At 38.4% G+C, this 25,153-nt stretch overlaps 1 protein-coding gene across 1 annotated transcript in view; it reads left to right on the forward strand.

Annotated features, from left to right (window-relative positions):
* LOC584780 (breast cancer 2, early onset) overlaps nt 1-25,153 on the forward strand; it is a 43,308-nt gene that overhangs the window by 8,911 nt on the left and 9,244 nt on the right. The window contains exons 8-19 of the mRNA XM_030980937.1: nt 285-6,431; nt 7,490-7,561; nt 8,142-8,211; nt 9,317-9,509; nt 13,159-13,275; nt 15,316-15,503; nt 18,754-18,882; nt 20,492-20,690; nt 21,188-21,367; nt 22,075-22,254; nt 23,020-23,173; nt 24,300-24,430. Coding sequence (XP_030836797.1) covers nt 285-6,431; nt 7,490-7,561; nt 8,142-8,211; nt 9,317-9,509; nt 13,159-13,275; nt 15,316-15,503; nt 18,754-18,882; nt 20,492-20,690; nt 21,188-21,367; nt 22,075-22,254; nt 23,020-23,173; nt 24,300-24,430 — 7,760 coding nt within the window. The remainder of the gene's footprint in view (nt 1-284; nt 6,432-7,489; nt 7,562-8,141; nt 8,212-9,316; nt 9,510-13,158; nt 13,276-15,315; nt 15,504-18,753; nt 18,883-20,491; nt 20,691-21,187; nt 21,368-22,074; nt 22,255-23,019; nt 23,174-24,299; nt 24,431-25,153) is intronic.

Genomic DNA, 25,153 nt, shown 5'->3' on the forward strand with positions numbered 1-25,153 from the left:
GTTATTCACTGTGGTCCTGTCTATGATACCCTGTAGGTGATAAAAGAAAGCAAGTCCATCATAATTTACTTTGTTATCGTTAAATCCCTTAAAATTCTGTACAAGAAATCTACCACAAAAATATACTTCTTGCACTTGTGTCAGAGATTCCATGATATTTGAAAGTGAAAATAGAGCATTTTTTGTTCACCATTTGCTAAAAATTGTTAATTACAAAAAAGAATAGAATGGGAACAACATCTTTATATTTTTTATGATTGTATGTATATATCTTTTTTTTTCAGCATTCAAAACTTTTTCAACATTTTGCAAGACAGCACCGAACCCTCCATCTACATGTAGCACTCAAAGCCAGACTGGCCTCAGAACAAGCACCACACCTACATCTAGCAGGTCAATTGTCCAAAGTGCACCACCACATAACAAGACATTGGTAAGGATCAGAGAGATTCCGCATAGCTGGCCATCACCGAAGCGATTAAGACTGGATGAAGAGAGAGAAGAGTGTCCCATCGGAAGTGACCTCAAGAGCCTTTCTTCAGCTGTGGAGGAACATGATGGAGAAATTACGAAGTCAACTCCTCTGGAAAGTGATGTGAAGTTGCACCATGTGCAAGATTTGGTGAAAGGCGAAGAGGTCACTGAACAAAAAGGTCTTGGAGATTTCCATGACAAAGTCAACTCAAGCGATCATGCGCCATCTTCAGAAGGAGATCTTCATCAGATGGCTCCCAATGTTGGATTCTCAAGTGCCAGTGGTAAAGCCATATTTGTCTCACCTGAAGCCTTGAAGAAAGCTGAAAGACTCTTGGAGGATGTTGACAGGGAAAAGCCACCTGAAGAATTTCAACTCAATTTATCGTCTGTAGACCACCAATGTGGGTTTCAGAGTGCGAGCGGGAAGTCCATTGCAGTATCAGATGCTGCACTGTCTAAAGCAAAGAAAATCATTGCTGAAGTAGATTCACATGATGAAGAGATTGATGATTCCAGTGAGAAACAGCAAATATCTTTAGGATTTACTTCTGCAGGGGGCAGTGTTATCAACATCTCAGCAGCTGCCATGGCTAAGGCAAGAAAGATAATGAAGGAAATCAACCAAGATGAAGAATCCAATCCCACTTTACATGAAAGAAAGGATGGACAAACTTATGCAAAACACCATGTGGATGGAGGTGGAGATGGGAGTAGGATACACAATGAAGAAGTTGTGGACAAGGTGAGCTTGCCAGGACATGCTTCACCGAGAGGAAAAGCAGATGGTAGACAGCGTCATAAAGGATTCCGTCCATTCAAGCCACCATGTCTGGTTGCAAATATCCAGATACCATCTAATTTGCCTTCACCAACAAGCATCTCATCCATGAACCAGAATAGTGCAATCGATGTCATAAAAGAATCAGAAAGAGGAGAAAGCCTTGAGATGTATAAAGACAGTGTTCCAGATGATTTGCAGACACCTTTTAAGCAAGGAAATGCAGTGATGCCAGAGCTTCAGAGTACCACATTGCAACATGAGCAGAAGATTGAAACATCTCAAAGCAGCATCATTCTGGAACAAACCCAGGACAACCGGGAAAATACAGACAGTATGAATGGACAACCTGTTGACAATGGGGAACTTGAAATTTCTGAAGATGAATGCCTGTCTACCTCACAGGCTGCTAGAGAGATCAAAGCGGCAGAGGAGATGGAGCTAGTCTATAATTTCATGCAGGAAGAGGACACAGGATTCTCTCAACTTGATGTGTCTTCGATTGTGGCAGCTGATCGTACTGAGAAAGGAGCAGCCCAAATTCTGAAATGGACAGACAAGCATAGAAATCCCATCCAGAAAGAGGGGGGACATGCATCTAATTGTTATGAGCATCAGGAGATGTCCCATCATGTCATAGAGCCTGCCCAAACACAAGACTTCTCTAATGAACATATTGGTCATTTCATTGTGCCTGAAGACCAGCATCAAAGAGATGCACCCATTGGGATTACCAGGGAGTCCACAAATAGGAATGAAGAATCACCTGCAGGCAATCTGCACAAAGAGAGTCAACATGGTGTGGCTTTTGTACAGAGCCACTCATTATCAAGGTCTTGTGGACCTGAACAAAACCTACCTTCTCCAAAATGTGCTAGGAAAGAGACTCAAGACATATATTACCTAAGGCCAACCGAAGAGGACGACACACATGAGACCGAAGCACCTGTTGCAGACCTTTCTATGAACACTGTCAGGCAGCTCATGGATGATAGCTCCATCCTGATAGAGGAGTCAGATAGAGTTGGTACCCTTAGTAGGAAACATGAAGTGCAAAAGGAGCAGATCAGTCAAGTGGACAGCCATACAGCATATCAAGGTAATGCCGATTCTACTATAGTATTCAAAACTGCGCAGGGACAGAGAGACGAGCCAGGGTCAAGAATGGACGACAACAACGTAGGAGGACATGACCCCGTTGGTTTCAAGACAGCTGGAGGAAAGAAAATTCAGGTTTCAAAATCAGCTCTGCAGAAGGCTACTTTACTACTCTCTGATTGCAACTCAGATGTAGGAACATTGAAGGGAAGCAGTTTAGAAATATCTGATAAGTTGTTAAACCAGCTTATTCCAACTTCATCAGCCCAAGATATTTGCATATCAGATGCCACAACTCTTGCGGAAAATGTCGAACTTTGTAAGAGTGAGGATCAGAATGCCAAAGCTTCAGAGTGCATACCTCCAGGTGATGTCTTACAAAGGGAAGGAATGATAACTCATATTAACAGTGGTTGTCCAGTCATAAGAAATGACAGCACGTCTGTTGATGAACACCCTCCATCTACTCTGTCCAGTTCTTTACCTGCACTCTGTCAGGTTGGTTTTCAGACTGCTGGGGGAAAGGATATCAAGATATCAGAATTAGCTCTGCAGAAGGCAAAACTGGTCATCGGTGAAAATGATGAGAATCCTGTGGACCATTCCTTTGACTCTGGATCTGATGCACACTTTTCTGCAAGCAGGCAAGATTCTGTGAGTGTAGGTTTCCAGACAGCACGAGGTAACAAAGTTCATGTGTCAAGGTCTGCATTGAGAAGGGCCAAACAGATTCTTGAATCCGATATAGAAGACATTCGTGAATGTTCTCCAAGAGTGTCTCCTATGTTACATCCGAACACCAGTGACTCTGATACATCACAAAATGCAACATGTAAAATGGACAACAATCATAAAACTGTTCAGTCAGAGCAGGTGCCACAGAAATGTTCATCAGTCACTTCAACTGGACTATTCCCAAAGACTGTTGGTTTTCAAACAGCAAGTGGGAATTCTGTTACAGTGTCAGAGGATTCCTTGTGCAGAGCTAGGCAACTTTTTGCAGAATGTGATGCTGTATCTGGAACATCCTCAAATACTGAGAGTGGCCTTAAAGCTGCCAGAAGTCCGAAGGCTCTGGGGTTCCAAACTGCAAGTGGTAGCAAAATCAATATATCAGACGATGCTCTTCAGAAGGCAAGGAGACTGATTTCCCATGAGAGTTTTGAAGAAGAAGAAGCCATTGGAAATGCTACAAAGGGTTCCATATCTAACCCAATTCCTACAATTGTTGGATTCAAAACAGCTAGTGAAAACTGTGTTGAGATATCTGAGGAATCACTACTGAAAGCGAGGCAGTTTATGGCCAGTGATACAGACTTGGGTGATAGGAGAGATACTGCTCACCCAGACAACTTAGTAAGTGGTGCTACAGATATGAATTCAGAGGTACCCTTTCCCAAAGAAAGGCAAGGAAGATCAAGCCATGAAGACTCATCTGATAATTCTTCTGCCCAAAGGGGTTCAGTTGGTACCAAGAACTCAGCACCAGGACAGATTGGCTTCCAGACAGCTAGGGGAGGTGCCATTTCTGTTTCAGATGAATCTCTCAAGAAGGCAAAGCAGCTGTTGGAAAATGATGCCCAAGATGGAAATGTACAGAAGAAACGAGAGATGAAACAGACTGGGGTTGTATCATCCCCACCCATGACTGGCTTTCAAACTGGCAGTGGAAAGTGCATCCATATCTCCAATTCTGCAATTCTGAAAGCTAAGCAGTTGCTATCAAATGATTTCGATGAATATGAAGACCTACCTGATGTTGAAGCTTCTTCAGCTCCTAGCAACAAACACCCAGGACCTGTAGAGTTGGAGGTTAGTTTTCAAACGGGAGGTGGAAGAAGGATTCAGGTCTTACAATCATCCCTGATGCAAGCAAGGCATGTGTTGTGTGATGAAAAGGATGCCAACCAAAATGTGCTGAAATCTGAATCCAGTGGTCAAAGAAAGAAGGATAATTCAGAACATGTAGATATGGATTCTGATGAGAGTCATGAGACTGATGCACTACCAGTTCAAAACATGGTACAGGGCTTTCAAACTGGACACGGAAAGAAAGTTCAAGTTTCTGAGGCATCCCTTCAAAGAGCAAAGCAATTTTTAGCTGATGAGACTGATGCACTACCAGATCAAAACATTGTACAGGGCTTTCAAACTGGACACGGAAAGAAAGTTCATGTTTCTGAGGCATCCATTCTAAAAGCAAAGCAGTTCTTAGCTGATGAGAATGATGGATCACCAGATCAAAGTGTAGTCTTAGGCTTTCAAACAGGACGTGGAAAGAAGGTTCAGGTTTCTGCGGCATCTCTTCAAGAAGCAAGACACTTCCTAACCGATGACACTGCTCCATTACAAGATCAAAATATTGCAGTTGGCTTTCAAACAGGGCATGGAAAGAAAGTTCAGATTTCTGAGGCATCCCTTCTAAAAGCAAAGCAGTTCTTAGCTCATGAGAATGATCCATCACCAGATCAAAGTGTAGCCATTGGCTTTCAAACAGGACATGGAAAGAAGGTGCAGATTTCTGAGGCATCCCTTCTAAAAGCAAAGCAGTTCTTAAGTCATGAGAATGTTGCATCACCAGATCAAAGTGTAGCCATTGGCTTTCAAACAGGGCATGGAAAGAAGGTTCTGATTTCCGAGGCATCCCTTCAAAGAGCGAAGCAATTCTTAGCCGACGATACTGATGAAATACCAAATAAAAACATTGCAGTTGGCTTTCAAACTGGACACGGAGAGAAAGTGCAGATTTCAGAGGCATCCCTTCAAAAAGCAAAGCAATTCTTAGCTGACGATGCTGATGCACTACCAGTTAAAAACATTGCAGTTGGCTTTCAAACTGGACACGGAGAGAAAGTGCAGATTTCAGAGGCATCCCTTCAAAAAGCAAAGCAATTCTTAGCTGACGATACTGATGCACTACCAGTTAAAAACATTGCAGTTGGCTTTCAAACTGGACACGGAAAGAAGGTGCATATTTCTGAGGCATCCCTTCTGAAAGCAAAGCAATTCTTAGCTAACGATACTGAACCACTACCGGATCAAAGTGTAGCCATTGGCTTCCAAACGGGGCATGGAAAGAAGGTTCCGATTTCGGAGGAATCCCTTCAAAAAGCAAAGCAATTTTTAGCTGACGATCCTGATGCACTACCAGATAAACGCATCGCAGTTGGCTTTCAAACTGGACACGGAAAGAAGGTTCCAATTTCGGAGGAATCACTTCAAAAAGCAAAGCAATTCTTAGCTGACGATACTGATGCACTACCAGATAAAAACATTGCAGTTGGCTTTCAAACTGGACACGGAAAGAAGGTGCAGATTTCTGAGGCATCCCTTCTGAAAGCAAAGCAATTCTTAGCTAACGATACTGAACCACTTCCAGATCAAAGTGTAGCCATTGGCTTCCAAACAGGGCAAGGAAAGAAGGTTCAGATTTCTGAGGCATCCCTTTTGAAAGCAAAGCAATCCTTAGCTAACGATACTGAACCACTACCAGATAAAAACATTGCAGTTGGCTTTCAAACAGGACACGGAAAGAAGGTTCAGATTTCTGAGGCATCCCTTCAAATTGCAAAGCAGTTGTTAGCTCATGAGAAGGATGCAGGAACTGATGCACTTTCAAAGAATTCTGCTGTCCCTGGTGAAGCGAATGAAAATCCACTCTCTGGGAAACCCTCTAAGATGTCAGGATTCATGACAGGGGAAGGAAGAAAGATCCAAGTCTCGGAGGCATCTCTTCAACAAGCAAGGAACTCACTTGGCTCCCAGGCAATTAGGAATGATATCGGCGGAGAACTCAGTAATGGAACGCTACCTCACGGAGAGCAGCAGCCAACTCTCGCCTCGAGAGATGATGGTGATCACTCGACTCACCAAAGGAGAGATTTGAAAGAAGAGCATCATCAACAAGAAAGGATAAGAAAGTCATCTAGAGGTGATGGCAGTCTTGCCACGCCATCAAATCTACCTGCCCCAGGGGGGCTTGCAAAGAAGAGTATGGTAGACACGAGGAACAGACAACGTAACCAGCAGAGAAACAAGGGGACAGGCAGCCGCGGAACTGGACAAAAACCATACAAACGTAAGTTGTTACACATTGCTTGCATAATTTCTTCTTTTATTGATTAAGATTGCTTTGGCTATGATTAAAATGTAATTGAAAAGGGCATGCCCCCCCCCCCCCCTCTGGAACCCATGCAGAGGCACAGGCCACTGGCAATGTCCTCTGAAACTCTGAAGGCCTCTCTCATTTTTCCTTTTTCTGTTTGGCTGTTGTAAAGTACATGCTACTCATAATTTCTAACTCATCTTATATTATGAAGGACATGTTTAAAGATGTCTTGTCTTTCAAGCAATATTGAGTATTATTGGCTTGTGGCCATCTGAGGTTTTTTTTCTGGCGATGACTTGTCATTTAATAACTAGTAATGATATTTGATATCATGTAGACTAAAAAGTAAGGATGTAATATGAGCTCTAAGCAAAGGGTTGTCATTTGTTGGAAAATGTTCTGAATACCGGTACCTAAAACCACACCGTAAAGAATTCAAATGTAGCTTCTAATCAAAGCCTTCTCACCTAATTTTAAAAAATGAAGTCTTGAGCTAGTTGTTGTACATAAAGTCACACAGCTAACTTCATTTTCATATCCATATAAAGTCAAACTTCATCAGTCTGTTAATTGATAAAATTACTCTCTATTAGAATTACCATACTTACTTCTACTGGAAGCTTGATCATCGGATAAACGCTTCAGATAAATCCGATAAATGATTTAAGATAAACGCATATAAGCCTGATGCTGTCATTAATTTTGAGTCACTGTTTTAGCTATTTAAAAATTCTGTGAATTATGTTTTATAATCTGCATTCAGAGAATAATTGTGTGAAAGTTGATCTACATGTAAGAGTGATTATCATGTTTGAAGTTGCTTGGTTGGCATTACTTAGTGGGAAATTTCCAGGAGTTGATGAATTGATAGTTGTTCAGGTGATCATGGCCCAAATGATAGTTGTTGGAGAAGTCATTATCATGTTAGAAGTTGGCCTGTTGATGATTGTCCTAGGGGATAGTTATTCAGGTTGATAGGCGATTGTCCCAAGATTTGACAAGATTCTCTCAAACCTTCTCACTTTTAGCTCCAAGAAGAGTTGATGACAAGGGATCTACCTCTGCCAAAGGCTTGATTCCTAAATCTTCCAACCAAACAGGTAAGTTCCCTGACTTCAAGGAAAGGATAAAAATTGTATCACTGTTTGCCGAAATTGTATTACTCTAATGCCTCTAAGCGTTATACATACCTAGGGGTGTTTCACAAAGATCCTAAGTTGAACTTATCTCTAAGTTGGACTTAACAATTATGGAAAGCCGTTACCATCCTTGAAAAAAAAATTAACAGTTATTTTAAAAGGCCTAAAATGTTGATTCAAATCATTTATATTTTCTATTTATGGGAGATTTCATGTTCTTGATGTGGAAATTTATGAAAAGTCTAAAATACTTCAATGTTTGCTTTTGAATATATTTCATTATAAGGCTACAAATGGCTCTCCATAATATTTAAGTTCAACTTAGAGTTAGTTTGACTTAGAATCTTTATGAAACACCCCCCCCCCCCCCCCAGGTCATGCTTTTTGACGCTGGTTGATGCTGGTTGACGCTGGGGAAATATTGCTCAAGGCGCAAGATGCGAAAAATTCTTCAATCAAGTGTCCTAACTAAATATCTATGATGCAGTAATGTAAAGCATTTGCTTTACGGTAATATTGTTTTAATGTGTTTCTCCTGCAGTTGTTTTGAATGATAGGACAAACCAGTGTAAAGCTCTTCAGTCATCCCCGCCCACAAGCCCAAGTACCAGGTAAGCTGTGACAGTTATTGTCATCTTTAGTTGTTGTTGTTGTTGTGTTTTGGGGGGTTTTGGGTTTTTTTTTTTTCAGGGGGGGGGGGGGTTTCTTCTTCTCCAATTGTAAATTTTTTAGTTTGAAATACATGTGCATGATAAGGCATTTAACCTCAGCTATAATTTTCAAATTTACAGAAGTCTCTACAAACAACCTGGGAAAAAAAAAAAAAATTATATTGACTGTTCTTCAAAACTGTGATGATTATTTGATGTCCATGCCTTTTGGATAAAAATAACATTTTGAATATCGTTCTGTTTAAAAATTTGAAAGAAATATAATGTTGAGGTATGTAGAGATATCTTCTGCCAGTTAATATTCATACAAACTTTTCACGGTCCACCCGTAGAGTATAAAACACGCTTGCTTACATTATATTTTATTACCTGACGAAATGTTACAGCCGAGCGGCGCATGAAACGTCGTGATCTTTAGATCTCTTGTTGACGATTCATGTACATTGCGAGACAAACGAATATCACTAGCAATATTATTTTCGATAAATGTCTGATCTTGTTCATATGATTTTTTTTATTTTTAGCAGCCATTCTGTGAGTGATGGAAGCCTGCATCCAGCAGATCCCTTTGTTTAGTTTTTAGTTTGAAATACATGTGCATGATAAGGCATTTAACCTCAGCTATAATTTTCAAATTTACAGAAGTCTCTACAAACAACCTGGGAAAAAAAAAAAAATTATATTGACTGTTCTTCAAAACTGTGATGATTATTTGATGTCCATGCCTTTTGGATAAAAATGACATTTTGAATATCGTTCTGTTTAAAAATTTGAAAGAAATATAATGTTGAGGTATGTAGAGATATCTTCTGCCAGTTAATATTCATACAAACTTTTCACGGTCCACCCGTAGAGTATAAAACACGCTTGCTTACATTATATTTTATTACCTGACGAAATGTTACAGCCGAGCGGCGCATGAAACGTCGTGATCTTTAGATCTCTTGTTGACGATTCATGTACATTGCGAGACAAACGAATATCACTAGCAATATTATTTTCGATAAATGTCTGATCTTGTTCATATGATTTTTTTTATTTTTAGCAGCCATTCTGTGAGTGATGGAAGCCTGCATCCAGCAGATCCCTTTGTGAAGTCATATCCAGATCAGTGTGCAACCAACCAATCACAGAGCCAGCTTGAAGCCACACCCACTATAGTGGAAGGGGTGTGTTCATTTGTGGCTAGGTGGGCTGAAGCGCGAAGAGCACAGCAACAACGGATCGATGCAAAAAGGGTATGAACACTATCTTAAGACTATCTTGTGTTTATTTTTTTAGTGTGATGTGGTGATGTTTTTCTACAATTGTCAAATTTCATGAAATTAATACTTTCCAGAGCTGTTGTTTGTAGAGAGATCACATAATCTCTAGAACTTAACATTTTTATCATTATAAAAGGGCTCTGAAAATGATTAATAGTTAACTGGAATAGAATTCTGAAGACTATATTGTGTTTAGTGTAAAGTGGTGTTCTTTTCCTTAAAAATGTCAAATTATAGGGATTTAACGTTTTTTGTTGGTGCTAAATACATATGTCACTGTGAATTATGTGCTTATAATGCTGACACCGACACGTATGCAGCAGCTAACATAAATCAAGGACAAGTATTACTTTTATTTGTTATGAGAAGTAAAAAAAAATCTCCTCCAAATATACAATAAATTTCAGACTAGATGTCCAAAGGCTGTATACACTGTATGCTCCCATTTTCATAGAACAAACAACAATTAACATCTACTCTATATTAAATGAAATAGTAATTATACTCTAGATATAATCACTGGGTTTTTTTTTTCTTCAAAATTCAAAATAACATATGATTCCCTTTCAGTTTGAATGAAACTGCAGTTTAAACAAAAAACAATTTCTTTCTTGTAAGTGGATGGTTTTGGCTCTTACTCAAATGTAACACAAACTCCTTTGATTTCAGATCTCAATGACGCATACGTTTTTATTCATGATGTACATCTGAAGAAAAAAAACTCTCTGCTTTTCAGTGGACTTAATAAATATTTCATCATGATGACACTTACTTGATAAAAAACAAACATTTCCTGTGTACAAGTGGATGAACATGATCATCCTCTTGTTGTAGTGTGAATTGAATTAGTGAATGCACTTGTGTATGCATTTCCTGTATTTCCCTTACTGCATTAGATCCTCCCTCCCTATGGTTGATAAGAAAATAATAGGACAACTATAGTGATATTCTTGTTGACGAAAGGATTTTTTTTGGGGGGGGACTCTGTTCATGCAATAAATGTAGAGATTGTCCTTTTAATATTTTCCTGGAAGAATAAAGACACATATTTTTATGCAGACCATGTTTACATAGAATACATAGAAGACATAGAAGAAAATATGACCTTTTGGAAGTTGTTATGTGTTATCCTCATTAGTGGGCATTTCTGGTTGTTTAAATATTAGCGTGCAAATTTCCATCCTCTGTGGCTTTATAGCTTTGTATTTACCAATTTTGTTCATACTTGATCAAAGTCATGATTATCTGAAGAATCTTTACAAGAAGAGAGGGCCTATTTAACCTTGTTGTGAATGTACAATTATGAAGATATAAAATATTGTTTTGTATGACATCTTGCTGCTTTAGTCAGTCTCTGAATCCCTTATTTCCTGCTTGTCTCTCTATGTTCATGGTCATCTTTTAAACCCACCTAGATGAGCCAGACATAATTGCCTTGTTGTGGAGGTGTTGTTGTCGATTTTATAGTTTTGTACGAAATCCAAAGGTCATGTTTTTGAATCCTCATAATGATAAGAAAGTGACTGTATAGAAATACAAAGGAACAAGTATAGACATGTACATAGTACAACTGTCTAGTTTTAAGAGAAACCTCCCAAGTTGGGTGTTCAATGAACCCTGTTTTTTCTTGTTTTTTCTTTGAATATTTCTGATATCTTTGTAAAAAGATTCCTTTACATACATGTCATCGGACCATGTTAAAAGGAAAAACATTTTATTCTCTTAACAAAATCTCACCCAATTTTAAAGTTTTTATGCCTCCGTTACGAAGTAGCCGGAGGCATTATGTTTTCGGGTTGTCCGTCCGTCCGTCTGTACGTACGTCTGTACGTACGTCTGTACGTACGTACGTCTGTACGTACGTACGTACGTCCCGTTCTCGTGATCGCGTTATCTGAAGAACCGATTGATGGATTCCTGCCAAACTTTGGTCATGTATGTATCTTGCAGAGCCGATGAACTGATTAGTTTTTGGGGTTACGAGGTCAAAGGTCAAAGGTCACAGGGCTCATTATGTATGCAAAAACAGCTCGTGATCGCGTTATCTGAAGAACCGATTGATGGATTCCTGCCAAACTTTGGTCATGTATGTATCTTGCAAAGTCAAAGAACTGAGTAGATTTGGGGGTCATGAGGTTAAAGGTCAAAGGTCACAGGGCTCATTATGTATGCAAAAACAGCTCGTGATCGCATTATCTCAAGAACCGATTGATGGATTGCTGCCAAACTTAGGTCATGTATGTTACTTGCAGAACCGATGAAGTGATTAGATTTTGGGGTCACGAGGTCAAAGGTCAAAGGCCACAACGCACATTATGTATGCAAAAACAGCTCGTGATCGCGTTCTCAAGAACCGATTGATGGATTCCTGCCAAAATTAGGTCATGTATGTTACTTGCATAGCCAATGAACTGATTAGATTTTGGGGTCATGAGGTTAAGGTCAAAGGTCATGCGGCTCATGTATGCAAAAATAGCTCGTGATCGCATTATCATTAGAACAGATTGATGGATTCCTGCCAAACATAGATCATGTATGTATCTTGCAGAGCCAATGAACTGAGTAGATTCTTGGGTCATGAGGTCAAAGGTCATGGGCTCATTATGTATGCAAAAATAGCTTGTGAACACATTCTCATTAGAACTGACAGATGGATTACTATTTAACTCAGGACATCTTGCAGAGCCAATGAACTGAGTAGATTTTAGGGTCATGAGGTCAAAGATCAAAGGGTCATATATGTATATGAGAAATTGCTTGTAATCACGATATTCTGAGAACCTGTTAATGGATTACAATTGAACTTGAATTCGAAAAATGTCTTCTGTTTTGGTTTGTAAAATTGCTCTATGACGGAGGCATCATTTTTGACTGCGCGCAGTCGAATTCCATCTAGTTTATAATATGTTTGGACTAGGGGAGCATTTATGTTAAAATAATTATGAAATCAAATTAGATTAATGAATTCCATAAATGTCAATTTTTATTATTGGATAATTGAACCAAAGATGTCTCATGAAATCTCTGGTTAAATATGTTTGAATATGGTGGCACAGATAGGTATACAGGCATTGTTGAACTTTATATTTCCTTCTTAAAGGGATCCGGTAACTTTGTCTCAGATTCTGAAACAAAATCCTGGATTTAGCTCATGCTTCAATGATAATTATACCGGTAAACCTTTAGGTCAGTCAGGAACCCCATGACTTTTACAAGCCGATCGCCTGTCTTATTATCAAGATATTTATGATTGGAAAATCGAAACCAAATTTTGCATTTGCCAAACAATATTCATAACACTACAGTCTATTGGGGAAAACGAGTATGGTAAAACCGGTCACTCAAAGATTTTTACTTTTTTGAGGCACTTCTTGATCATTTTGAAGCACAATTTTTTTTTATGGCTTCAATATTATACCATATTACATACACTGATAACATGTAGGGCCGTGCATCTGAGATTTAACATTGTTAAACGATGCCTTTAAAGAATTTCAATTCTACTCTTCCTTAAATTTTATCAGTACATGTTTTAAGTAAATGACATTCTAAGTTCTGGTGGTAATGCATACTGAGTATTTCGAATCAGTTAATATACATATCCTTTATTTTCCACTTGTAGAAGAAAGTCATCAAGCCTGAACTAGGAAGCTTGTGGCGATCTAGAAAAGAGCAGGACCGTATCAGTCTCGGAGAGTTTGTGAATCATCAGTATCCCTGCTCTATGTCAGACTCTGAGGTAAGATCCTGGACTCGTATTCAATTCAATACTTAAAGCTCATCAGTACTAGTGTAAAGGAGGGATTAGACCACACTGCAAGGTCACTGGACAGGTGGTTATCTCATCAACTCAGCTCTCAAAAAACGTAAGAAAAAGAGGATCATGGGGGACCAATGGTCACCGATTAGATATGTTTGTTATATAGAGGTCGCAAGTAGCTACAAGTAGTGCAGTAGGCCTTTAAGTACAACATTTAAGCTTTTTACTTAGTATTTGGCTTAGATAAGGTACTAAACTTTTAGTAACGTACCTTTAATAGACAAAAGATTAAACTGAATACTAAAATTAGTTACTTATTTTGTTTACCAGTACGCCAAAACTGAGTAAAAGGCTCATTTCTCGGAGACGAGTATTAAATTGAATGCTGGCCCTGGGTCCTTAAATGTTTCTCCCCTTCAGAATAATGCAACTTTTTTGTTAGAGACGGGATTGCATCCAGATCATCTTCGTAGCCAGCAAACGTGTTACAAAGATCATTTTTCTCTGGGCGTTTGCGATGTTTGTGATGTTTGTGATCAAATTGAAATTAAAATTTCTCCTATTAACATTGTTGTTTTGAAGGCTATTAATGAGATTTCATTCATCACAATTAGAAGCTACAAAGAAAGAACGCCAATTATGTATTTCTTTGTTGGAAAAATTATTGTTAGCCTTCTATGAAATTAGCTAGTACGAAGTAAAAATTTTGTTGCCGTGTTTCAGTGCCTTAGGGCTTCAGTTGATAAAAAAAAAAAAATTCTGCCGAACAAATTAGCAGCGAGCGATACTAATTAGTTTGATTGATATATGTATCTTTTTTAATTTTCTGTGAAGTCCTGATCAAGCCTGGGGGTTGTAATATTATTAAGATTTGTTCAATATCAGGGGGTCAGAAAGCTGATGCATTTAATTTCATGTAAGTTATCTGTACCCTTTAGAAATCCACATGTGTAAGTCAATATGATATCCCTTTTGAAATCAGGATTTTTTAAAAATGAATACCAGTATGTGGTTTCTTGAAAATATGGTTAGGATGGTGTTTGCTTCTTTTTCCACTGACTCTTAATTTTAAAGATCCTGAACTCCCTTTCCATGCATAGCTCAGACTTTAAAATCTTTTATTTCGCAGCGACTTTAAAGATCAGCACTTTGACTACAGTGTTGATGACTTTTCTGATTTTTCCCCGGAATATCAGGATTCAAATTGGATGATTTGAGATAAATTAATCAAATATATTTATTTTATTCTACATGACTATACACCAAAAATCACATGAGTGGTCTATCAGCAAAAGATCCATATGTTCCTTTGTCTCTTAAAAAAATTTGCTCAGAGCTTTATTTCTACATAAATTATAGGGATGGGCTTGGGTTGTGATATGGTTTCAGGTTACATTTACGGTTAAAGTTCAGGCTAGATATAGTATTTTGTCCACATGATTGTTGTTAAATATATAAATTCAACTACATATAGTTCAAGAAATTTGGTTGCATGACATATACTTCGGCGACGATTGCTCTGCTGTTAATTTTCTTGCACTAGGTGAGTTATAAACGTCAACCCTGGACCAACAGTCTACCTAATCCTATTTAAACCTTAACCCTAAACCTAAAACCCAATTGCAACCCACCCAACCCTACATCTTTTACAAAATAAAGCCTGGAGCAAGAGACCATTCAAATTAAATGCACTAATCTCTACAAATTATTTAATTCACCTGTTACAAATAATTGTACACCAATAGTCATAATGCGAATTACATAGAGTAAATGTTGCTGGTTTGTCCAACCTAACAACACATTGAGGTATGCAATTTACATTCTTACAATTGAAATACAAGTATTAGTAATAGTTAAATGCAATATTTTGTAAAGAGGCACTTAACATCATTAAAGTTGATTACATTGCAAAAATGGTCTATTCTCACTGGAGAAAATGTTGGGTCACTAGAAATGGATGGCAGAGCAGTTTTCCCCAAATCGCATATCTCACAATCTGCTTTTTCTCTTTACCATCAGTTGTTTGGTCATGGAATCCTGTCCAGCACGTTATCTGTTAGGCCCAGCAATGCGGAAGGGTACGAGTTTGCAGGAGAGGACCACTTCAGTCCATCATGTCTGGAGAGTGATAAGGGGATTCCCCTGGACGATGCGGGTAGACTGGTGCTCAGTCCCAATGGCCTCGCCGGAAAGAAGGAATTCCACAGGTAAGTGTTGGGCTTTGGTTCAGATTTGTTGACATCATTTTGCAGCATTGGATTTTGTAATATGCGCATCAAGAAGTTGTACATATATAAACATTCTTTGTTGTAGCGCAGTATACAAATAACGCACGTCCCAGAGTGCAATAGCGGTGAATGCAGTACGCGCGAGGTTTCTTTAGATTGGTGCCGCTCTGTGCAACGAGCCGCTTGCGGCGAGTTGACAGTGCGAACCATCTGAAGAAACCGAGCAAACACTGCATTTACGTTTCGCACAACAGGGTCAAGTGCGTTATTTGTTTTATAAAATAGCGACACAAACAGCAACAAACAAAAGTTTAGATCTTTTATAATAGTAATACGAGAGTTCGATCTAGATCTAACTGTTAGAGTTATGTTGGTTCTAGAAATAAAATGAGGGTCTAAGACCTTGCAGGCTTACCAAAAAGTCCACGGGATTCATTGTTTGATTAAAAATAAAATGCATAGGGTGTCTAGAGACGAGTCTACGTACATCAGACAGCTGAAATTCCTGGATTCATTATAAAATCCAAAAGTCAAAACGGGTCTAAATCCAAGGCAAAAGTAAAACAAAAATTTGCTTTCTAATAATACCCCGCTCTAGCTAGAGCTAAGCTACGCGTACGCTGCGCTGGGGATCATGGTGGAGCGTACAATATTAGCTACGCGCGTAGCCTATAGCCTACAATGCACTCGAGGGAGCGTACTAGTACTACGCGTACGCGCGCGCACTGGATCTCCATGGTCACGTACGCGCCGTGCAATATAACTTTTTACTGCGCTTTTTCTGCACTCATTTCTGCAAAATCGTGCTTGCATCAAAAATTTGTCAATGCCATGTGACGCGTATTGACCAATCACGATGCTTAAAATACTAGAGCCATTTTATAATAGAATATATACTTAATGTTGGATAGTTTCTGTGCTCTATAAATGTATTATTGTATGCCGGTGGGGTACTTTGGATTCAGCAGCGTTACGCCGCCGCCGCCGCATCCGCCGCCGCCGCGTCATATTCTTGTGTGCGCTCTCACTGCCACATTTCTTGATGGATTTCTTTCAAATTTTGTATGGAGGTGTATCCTGGTATAATCTACATACCTATAACTTTTGGTGATGCTGCCCCCAGTGTTCCGTCTTCTATAGGGTACAAGGCCATATTTCTGTGGATGGTTTGTGTGCGCTCTATAGGCCACATTTTTAAAGGGATTTTGTTCAAATTTTGAACGAAGGTGTACCTTGGTATAATCTATAAGCCTATAGATTTTAGTGATGCTGCCTCCAATTTTCCGTCTTTTATAGGGTCAAAGGTCATATTTTGATAGATGTCTTGTGTGCACTCTAGTGTGCGCTCTAACTGCCACATTTCTTGACGGATTTCTTTCAAATTTTGTATGGAGGTGTATCCTGGTATAATCTACATACCTATAACTTTTGGTGATGCTGCCCCCAGTGTTCCGCCTTCTTTAGGGTACAAGGCCATATTTTTGTTTGTGTGCGCTCTATAGGCCACATTTCTAAAGGGATTTTGTTCAAATTTTGAACAAAGGTGTATCTTGGTATAATCTACAAGCCTATAGATTTTAGTGATGCTGCTTGTATTAAGGTTCATTATAGTTTACTCTAGACCTCCACAAATTTGGTGCTGCTACCCCCCAGTATTCCATCTCTTATAGGGTCAAAGGTCATATTTAAAGGAATATCTTGTGTCGCTATGCAAATCACATTTCTTTCAAATTTTCTATAAATATGCATCATAATCTGATCTACACACCTATTATTTTGATGATGCTGCTCCTAGTCTTGACAATAGTCTGAGCCACTTGCGGCAATCTCTACGCATCCTTTTGTTTCACAAAGAGGAGAGGGAATCTTTGTCCCTCCTTCCACATAAGGATAACACAAAATCGCTGCCACTGCCGGGGGATACATTCGCATTGCGCGGCAATACAGATTGCGATATTTCTAGTTATTATTGTTATTATTATTAAAGTTGCAAGGAATGTAATCAACACAAAGAAACCAATTTGGTAGCAAGACAACTGAGAAAACAAACATTTTTCTTGTAAAAATCACATTTTAGTCTTTCTTCCAGCATTGGTCCATTTTGGTTTGTTGTGCACTGTACATATTAAAGAGAAGGTTGAGTTCTGGGAAGAGGTGAAAAATAATTTGTGAGCGTAATAATTCTTATTATGCAAGTGTGGAAGATCATCAGATAAGACATGTTCCCTGAAAAACATGGCTCTTCAAATGCCTTTATATTCGAAATATTTCAGTAACATCGTAAAACTCGGGGGTAGGATTTTTACACCACGTGTTCGTGTAGTCCCATATACATCTTTCTGTGTACAGTGTTTGTAACTTTACCAAGACTTGGCCAAATTTCTTATCATTTTGATGATTCTAGAACCTTGCAATACACACAAATTCTTATATGCTAGATGATCAACCTTTTTAGTCAATTCCACACCGTTTCTTTCACAATGCAATCGCATGACCAGAACTCAACTTCATCTTTAAACGACCCTTCATTCAGAAATGAAAATATTGTTTTTATATTAGGAACCTTTCTTGATAAATTGAATACATTAAAGTGAAACGCTATGTATCTGATTTTATTGTGATGTATAATAAGGTCTGTTTTTGAGGTGCGTGTATGGATACATGAGATGTAGATATCATATTACTCGGTATATAATATGTATACAATTAATTCAGTTTATCAAGCAAGTTGAAATAGGCTGCTGTTTTCTAATTTGGGATCTCTATTTTTGAAAGTGCTCTTTTAAAAAAAGAAGGCACAAATGCAAGGCTGTTGCAGTTTAAAAAAAAAACATGTTCCCACGTTTGTAATATATAATAATAATAATAATAACAATATTTATAAAGCGCAACATATCCATCTCTAGAGATGCTCAAGGCGCATACAAATAATTTAAATTAATATTCAACATACTTAAGATTAAAGAAATATTAAATGTTAACTTGCATTAGATCATACAACTTCATGGTGCCAAGGTACATACAATGTGGCACAGTGCGATTGTTTGTTTTGCATGCATTGTATAAAAAGAACATTGAAATTTAACAATATGCATTGAGCATCAGGTGAGTTTTAAGCCTAATTTTGAAAGTAGAGAGAGTGTGCACATAGTGCTCCAATTTACACCTAAGGTGTAGTGCTAGGATGTTGAAGGTTTTATAAAACACTATTCTGTCTGTGTCTTGGCAGTGCTCTGCTCGACACCCCAGGTGTAGACCCCAAACTGCTGAAGGAAGAATGGGTGTTTAACCACTACAAGTGGATCATCTGGAAAGCAGCTACCATGGAAGTTGCGTACCCTCTCCAGCTTGGTGGAAGGTAAGAACTGGGAGATATCGGATAGAATTGAAGGAAAAAAAGAAAAAGAGAAAATTAAAACGTTGAATTTAGCAGTTTATTTGAAGTGAGACTGCAGAAGATGGGATTTAAGGTAATTTGGTTATTGGGTATTCTTTCTCTTCCACAAACATGTGCGATAAGGGCTTTGCTCTGAACATATTTTTTGTCTGTAATGTGTTGGTACATATATTTCATGTACAAATCTATTCTTTTCTTTGTATACACACTCTCTTCCTCTCTCTCTCGCGCTCTCTCTCTCTCTATCTCTATCTCTCTCTCCCTCCCTCTCCCCTACCTTCTCTTCTCTCTATCTTTCTCTCTCCCTCTCTCTCTCCCTCTCTTCATTGTACCTCAAAATTGCCAGGCAATGAGTTATTGTATGTGTCTTCTAAATAGTATTATGTCACCTACAAACTGGAGTTTTACACATGGCTTGATAAGATGAGACATGTATTGGAAATTGATTCTACCACCATGAATGAAAAAGATAACAACAAAACTATCATTATTGTGAAACTGATGACACAAGTTTTAAATTCAACAAATTGTGGCATCTTTAATTGCAAATTAGTAAATGACCATCTTCAAGTAAACTGTGAACCCTCTTATCCTTCAGCATATCAATTTAGCAGAGCTCCCTGGCACGAAAGAATGCATGCATTGCAGTAAAAATTTTACAAATCAAAACAGGAACATATGATTAGGAATCATCTTCAACCTGGTTCCCAAAGACTCTTGGTCTAATGGAAGTACAGAGATGCCAACCTGTACGATTTTATCGTATTTAGTACAATAAAAAATGTGAAATACTGTATCGCCTCTCGAAAATATGACTTTTCATCTTGCAACAAAAAACAAAACAAAAAACAAACAAATAATATAAACCGCAGAATCGCATAGAAACATTTACAAGTTAACCCAAGGCAACCCTGACAAAATCTTTGATTTACAATATTCTCATTAAATGTTATTATACAACTCACTCCCAGATCCTAATCAAATGATTGGTCATGCGCGGTCATGTGTGATTCATTTACTGAGCCTATTGCACTCGTTTTCATGAAATAAGTGCAATATTTTCCAGTACTATTGAACTCGTTTTCAGAGCGCAGTAGTTCACGTAGAGGTTAGAGCGCGTAATACTGCGTGAGCATGAGCCTATTCTTGCGCAGCACTATGCATAAATGGGTAGAGGTAATTAGTGCGCTTGCTATATCTTTAGCTATGTGTGTTTATTTGTCAGCCATACTGTCATAAAACAATCTTGAATGAATTCGTTTTACATCAAATAACAATGATCTAGGAGTTTCGTTGTATAAAACAAATGATGCATGTTTTCATTCGTTCATTATACGATCTATCCGCCCTCGTTGAAGATGTGAGTATCTATCGCACTCAGCCTAACGGCTTCGTGCAATATATACACACAGCCTCAACTCGAGTGCGGATAGATCGTATAATGAACTCATGCGCATGCATCATTTGTATAATGATAGAGCAAACACTTTAATTGCCCTTCTTACCAGTAAACCATTTTTCTGACATTTTACTGGCCCTCTCCATCCATATTTCTGTGTATTTGTTTCAGATTCTTGACACCGAACTGGGTCCTGCTTCAGTTGAAGTACCGCTACGACAGAGAGATAGACCACAGTCAACGCCCCGCCCTGAGGAAGATCCTTGAGAGAGATGACGCAGCGTCTAGGAGAATGGTCCTCTGTGTAGCAGCTATTGGGAACCCAGGATCTTCAGCAGGACATGACGGAAAGGGTGCAGAACAACGAAAGGTGGGGCTTAGAATTTAGCCTGATGTTTTCGATGATTAATAGATTGTTAAAGGCATTGTTTAACAGTTTCTGTGATATGGTGTAATATTGAAGCCCTAAAAAAAAAAATTGCGCTTCAAAATGATCTTGAAGTGCCTCAAAAAAGTAAACATCTTTGAGTGACCAGTTTTACCATACTCATTTCCCCCAATAGACTGTAATGTAACAAAAACCGTTAGGAAAACGAAAAATTAAATTTTGATTTCCAATCATAAATATCTTGATAATCAGACAGGTGATCGACATGTAAAAGTCATTGGATTCCTGACTGACCTAAAGATTTATAATTATGATTGCAGCATGAGCTAAATCCAGGAATTTGTTTCAGAATCTGAGGCAATGTTACCAAGTCACTTTTGCAAGTTTGTTTATTGCTACATATGGGGACATATGGAAATTAACCCTTGGGATTTGGTATTTATCAATGGATTCTTGTTTTCCTCTCTGTCTCCCTGTAGAGTTTGCAAGCCGTATCCCACCCTACACTAGAGCTGACCGATGGCTGGTACAGCATCCCAGCTGCCATTGACCCACCCCTTGCAAACCATGTCAGGTCTGGCAGGATTGTTTGTGGTACCAAGCTGTGCATATCTGGAGCAGAACTGGTTGGAGCACAAGATGCGTGCTCTCCTTTAGAGGTTGGTGTCGTAGGAAGATAGAAGTTATTTTACAATTAGCAAGTCCCCACTGAAAATATAAAATAAATTACAATAGAAATATAATTTAACAAAAAATATATAAATAAAAATTAAATAAATATTCAAAATAAGATAAGAACTAAAATGCCTTCTAGACAGAAAATCATGAATATAACATCTTTTGCATTCATATCTCCTGAAGAGTCAATATTTTGGGGGAAATGTCATTACTATTTGTCAAAATGAGCTCATATCACTACATGTGTACCGGTACTTGGTTTAAAGCGGAACTGCACTAATTGTAGTTACTTGCACCCTCTTTATAGCAAACAATGCCTAAGAGGTACCCGTTGGTCCCCCATGGTACCCTTTTTCTTATGTTAATTGAGAGCTGATTTGATGAGATAACCACCTACCAGTGACCACGCATGGAGGTCTAAACCATCCTGGCCATAACCCTTGGTACATAGTTTCATTTTCATATCATAAGCATGTTAAATGGGTTCCAACAGAGTTAGAACTCTGTACTCAGCCTCACCTTCCATCAGGGTTAATTTATTCCCTGTAAATGTTTGTATCCCATGGATTTGACAAAATATAAGAGTAACAATTTTTGAGGTCAGAAATTGAAAATAAATTAGCATGTAGCTAGGCATTTAAAATTTCATACTATTGAAAACATGTGCATGTCGTTTGTTCAATCACAGATTCCTGAGGGTCTGAAATTGAAGATAACAGCTAACTCCACCCGGCGTGCCCGCTATGATGCCAGGCTGGGTCTCCAGGCTGACCCCCGACCTTTCCCCCTCCCTATGACCTCTCTGCATCCAGAGGGTGGTACTATAGGGTGTTTGGATGTTCTCATCCTCCGGACATACCCCATGCAGGTAAGCTCCTACATGCATGACCTGGGGGATATTTAACAAAGATCCTAAGTCGAACTTAACTCTAAGTTGGACTTAAAAACTATGGAAAGCCGTTAGCATCTTTAAAAGGCATAACATGTTTATTCAAATCATTCATATTTTCTATTATCAAGGAGATTTCATGTTCTTGATGTGGAATTTATGAAAAGTCTAAAATACTTGAATTTTCGCTTTTGAATATATTTTATTTTAAGGCTACAAATGGCTCTCCATAACTTAAGGTCAAACTAAGAGTTAAGTTTGACTTAGGATCTTTGTTAAACACCCCCCTGTGACAGTTTGATGAATGTGTATATTCATTTCAATTCAATTTCGATACACTTATTTTTTTGTCAACATGAAATAATAAACTTGTACAAATAATTTGTTTGAAAACATAAGCTTAAACTTATTTACACTTAGCATTTGTTTTTCAAGTTGATGTTGCTGGCATATAAATACGTATATGTGTTAATATGACGTTTATGTTTAAAACTTATACACGTGATAAGTAGATGTGACAAACGGATAGTATGTGAAAAGTTGATTTGTCCCGATTTATGTTTCTAGAGAATGTGATATATTCAATAAAGCTTCCATCTAAAAACACTCAACATTGGCCCTAATTCAACAATCAACCTAACATTCTAAAGTTACAAAATAAAAACACCACAAAAACCATCAAATTTACCAGGGGTACGACTAATTCAGTCATTAACTGTAGATACAATGTCCTCTCCTGTTTAGTTTATGGAAAAGCTTCCCGAGGGGGGCAGTGTGTTCCGCAATGCCAAGGAAGAGGCGAAGGCAGCTGCTCTGCACGCTAGTCGGAAACAGAACAAAATGGAGCAGCTCTTCACACAGATCCAAAAGCAGTTTGAAGCAAAGCAGGCTACTAAAGGTATTCAACTTTTTTGATATCGAGATTCTCTTGCTTTACGGTAGACCATGGCACTGTCTCACATACAGTTGCGATTGATTCCAACCAATTGCAACTTGAAATAATTTGCAACTGTGTACTTAAGAGATAGGAGACTGCAAACTTGTGATTGAGTCAGATCAATCGCAACTTGAAATTTCTCACAACTGTGTACTCAAGAGATAAGAGTTGTGATTAATTTCAAGTTGCGATTGATTCAAATCGATTGCAACTTTGTATAAATGGCTCAGGGCCCCATCTTATTAAGAGTTGATATTAATCGCGATTTATTTGCAATTGATATCAATCGCAACTGTACATAGGAGGTAGAAAATTGTAAACTTGTAATTGATTGGAGGACTTGCCCAAATCAATCGCAACTTGAAATGATCTCAACTGTGTACCTGAGAGATAAGAGTTGCGATTAATTTCAAGTTGTGAGTGATTTGAATCATTCGCAACTTCTTAAAGACAAGGCCCAGATATGTGCCGTATGATATTGAATGGTAGAGAAAGTTGTCAGGGTATACCAATGTAACTCTTTCAAAGGAATAAGAGCCATGAAAAGGGCTGATGAGCTCTGCGGAGAGGTCGTTGTTTTCAACGTTTCGATCAGTATGCTCTGAATGTCTTCCTGAGAATGTATGATATTATCTTAATGATGGTTATTTTGACAGTACAGGCTTCTGCTTCATGCAAAATTAAGGATTGGGATTCATCTTAATCTGTCTTCGGTGTACAAGTTAGATTTTCGAAAAACTTTATTGCAACATAGAAATTATGAAATCGGGGGCCATTTGCTAAATTTGCCAAAAGACAATATTATTAATTATTATTATTCTGTTTTTGGCGTCACCTGTGCCTGGGAGGCGAAAAGCTGAATCACTGTAACCCTCAGGTCTCTCCTCCCATTACAACTGATTGGGGGTTTGCAAGTACTAGTACACTGGGTGCCCCCCTACTCGTCTACAAACAGTACAGTGTGTTGTTAATATGGTTTTATAGTTTTTACAATAGATTCACATTGTCTATTAATAGTCTTTCATGGCATATGCAGTTTAAAAGGAAAAGCAGTAAGAACATTATTCGTCTTCTTACATCAATGCAGGTCAAGGAGGTAAAAGGAGACGATCTTTGCCCTCGTCCAGGAGCAGGAATCCTGTGGAAGTCGAGAAACTACAGTCGGGTGAAGAACTGTTTGAAGCTATGGAAGCCGCTATTGATCCTGCTGCGTTTGAGGTAAGTCAGGGGTTTCTTGCATTTGTATTCAATACAAAAAAAATCCCAGCACTAATTATGATTATCTAAAACAAAGCATGATTATATAAAGCCAAGGATGATGAGCAGAATAGTATAGATATATTGACTGCTATGAAAGCCATCTCTGTTTCTATAGGCTCAAGGGGGCGTTACTATACAAATTATACACAGCAGTGACGGCAGTAAGAATTATCCACACAAAGTACCTTTGGAACAGTCTGACACGCCCGAGGCAATAGCCGAGGGTGTTTGGACTGTTTTGAAGGTTTTATAAGATTATGTTTTATTTGTTTTATGACTTGATTTTACTAATGACTGGTCATTATCAACATTAAGTGTTAGGCAAAATAAATGCCTAGTCACGTGTACACTGTCAGCCAATCATTTGAATAGGATCCACATCGTCATCTTATAAATCCTGCTATAAAACTGAGGCGAGCCGGGAGAGCCAGTATAGAAACAGCCATGCTTCGTATATTAAAGCAGTCCATATATCTTTTATATACAGAATTGAAGCAAATTCACAAACAAATCTACAAAGAATTCTTATGTTATCTTTTTCTTGAGTAAAGGCTGGTTAAAACATCACAGCAAATCTAAGACACTGTCTGTAAATCTTTGCTGGAAAGTTGCCTGAATGTAGCGATCATTCCGGAATCGCAGACAAAAAGCACTGTTTGGTATACGCGCTCGCACAAGAAA

This window comes from Strongylocentrotus purpuratus, unplaced genomic scaffold (genome assembly GCF_000002235.5).
Source record: "Strongylocentrotus purpuratus isolate Spur 01 unplaced genomic scaffold, Spur_5.0 spur5_scaffold_11, whole genome shotgun sequence".
In the NCBI taxonomy this organism is placed as follows: domain Eukaryota; kingdom Metazoa; phylum Echinodermata; class Echinoidea; order Camarodonta; family Strongylocentrotidae; genus Strongylocentrotus; species Strongylocentrotus purpuratus.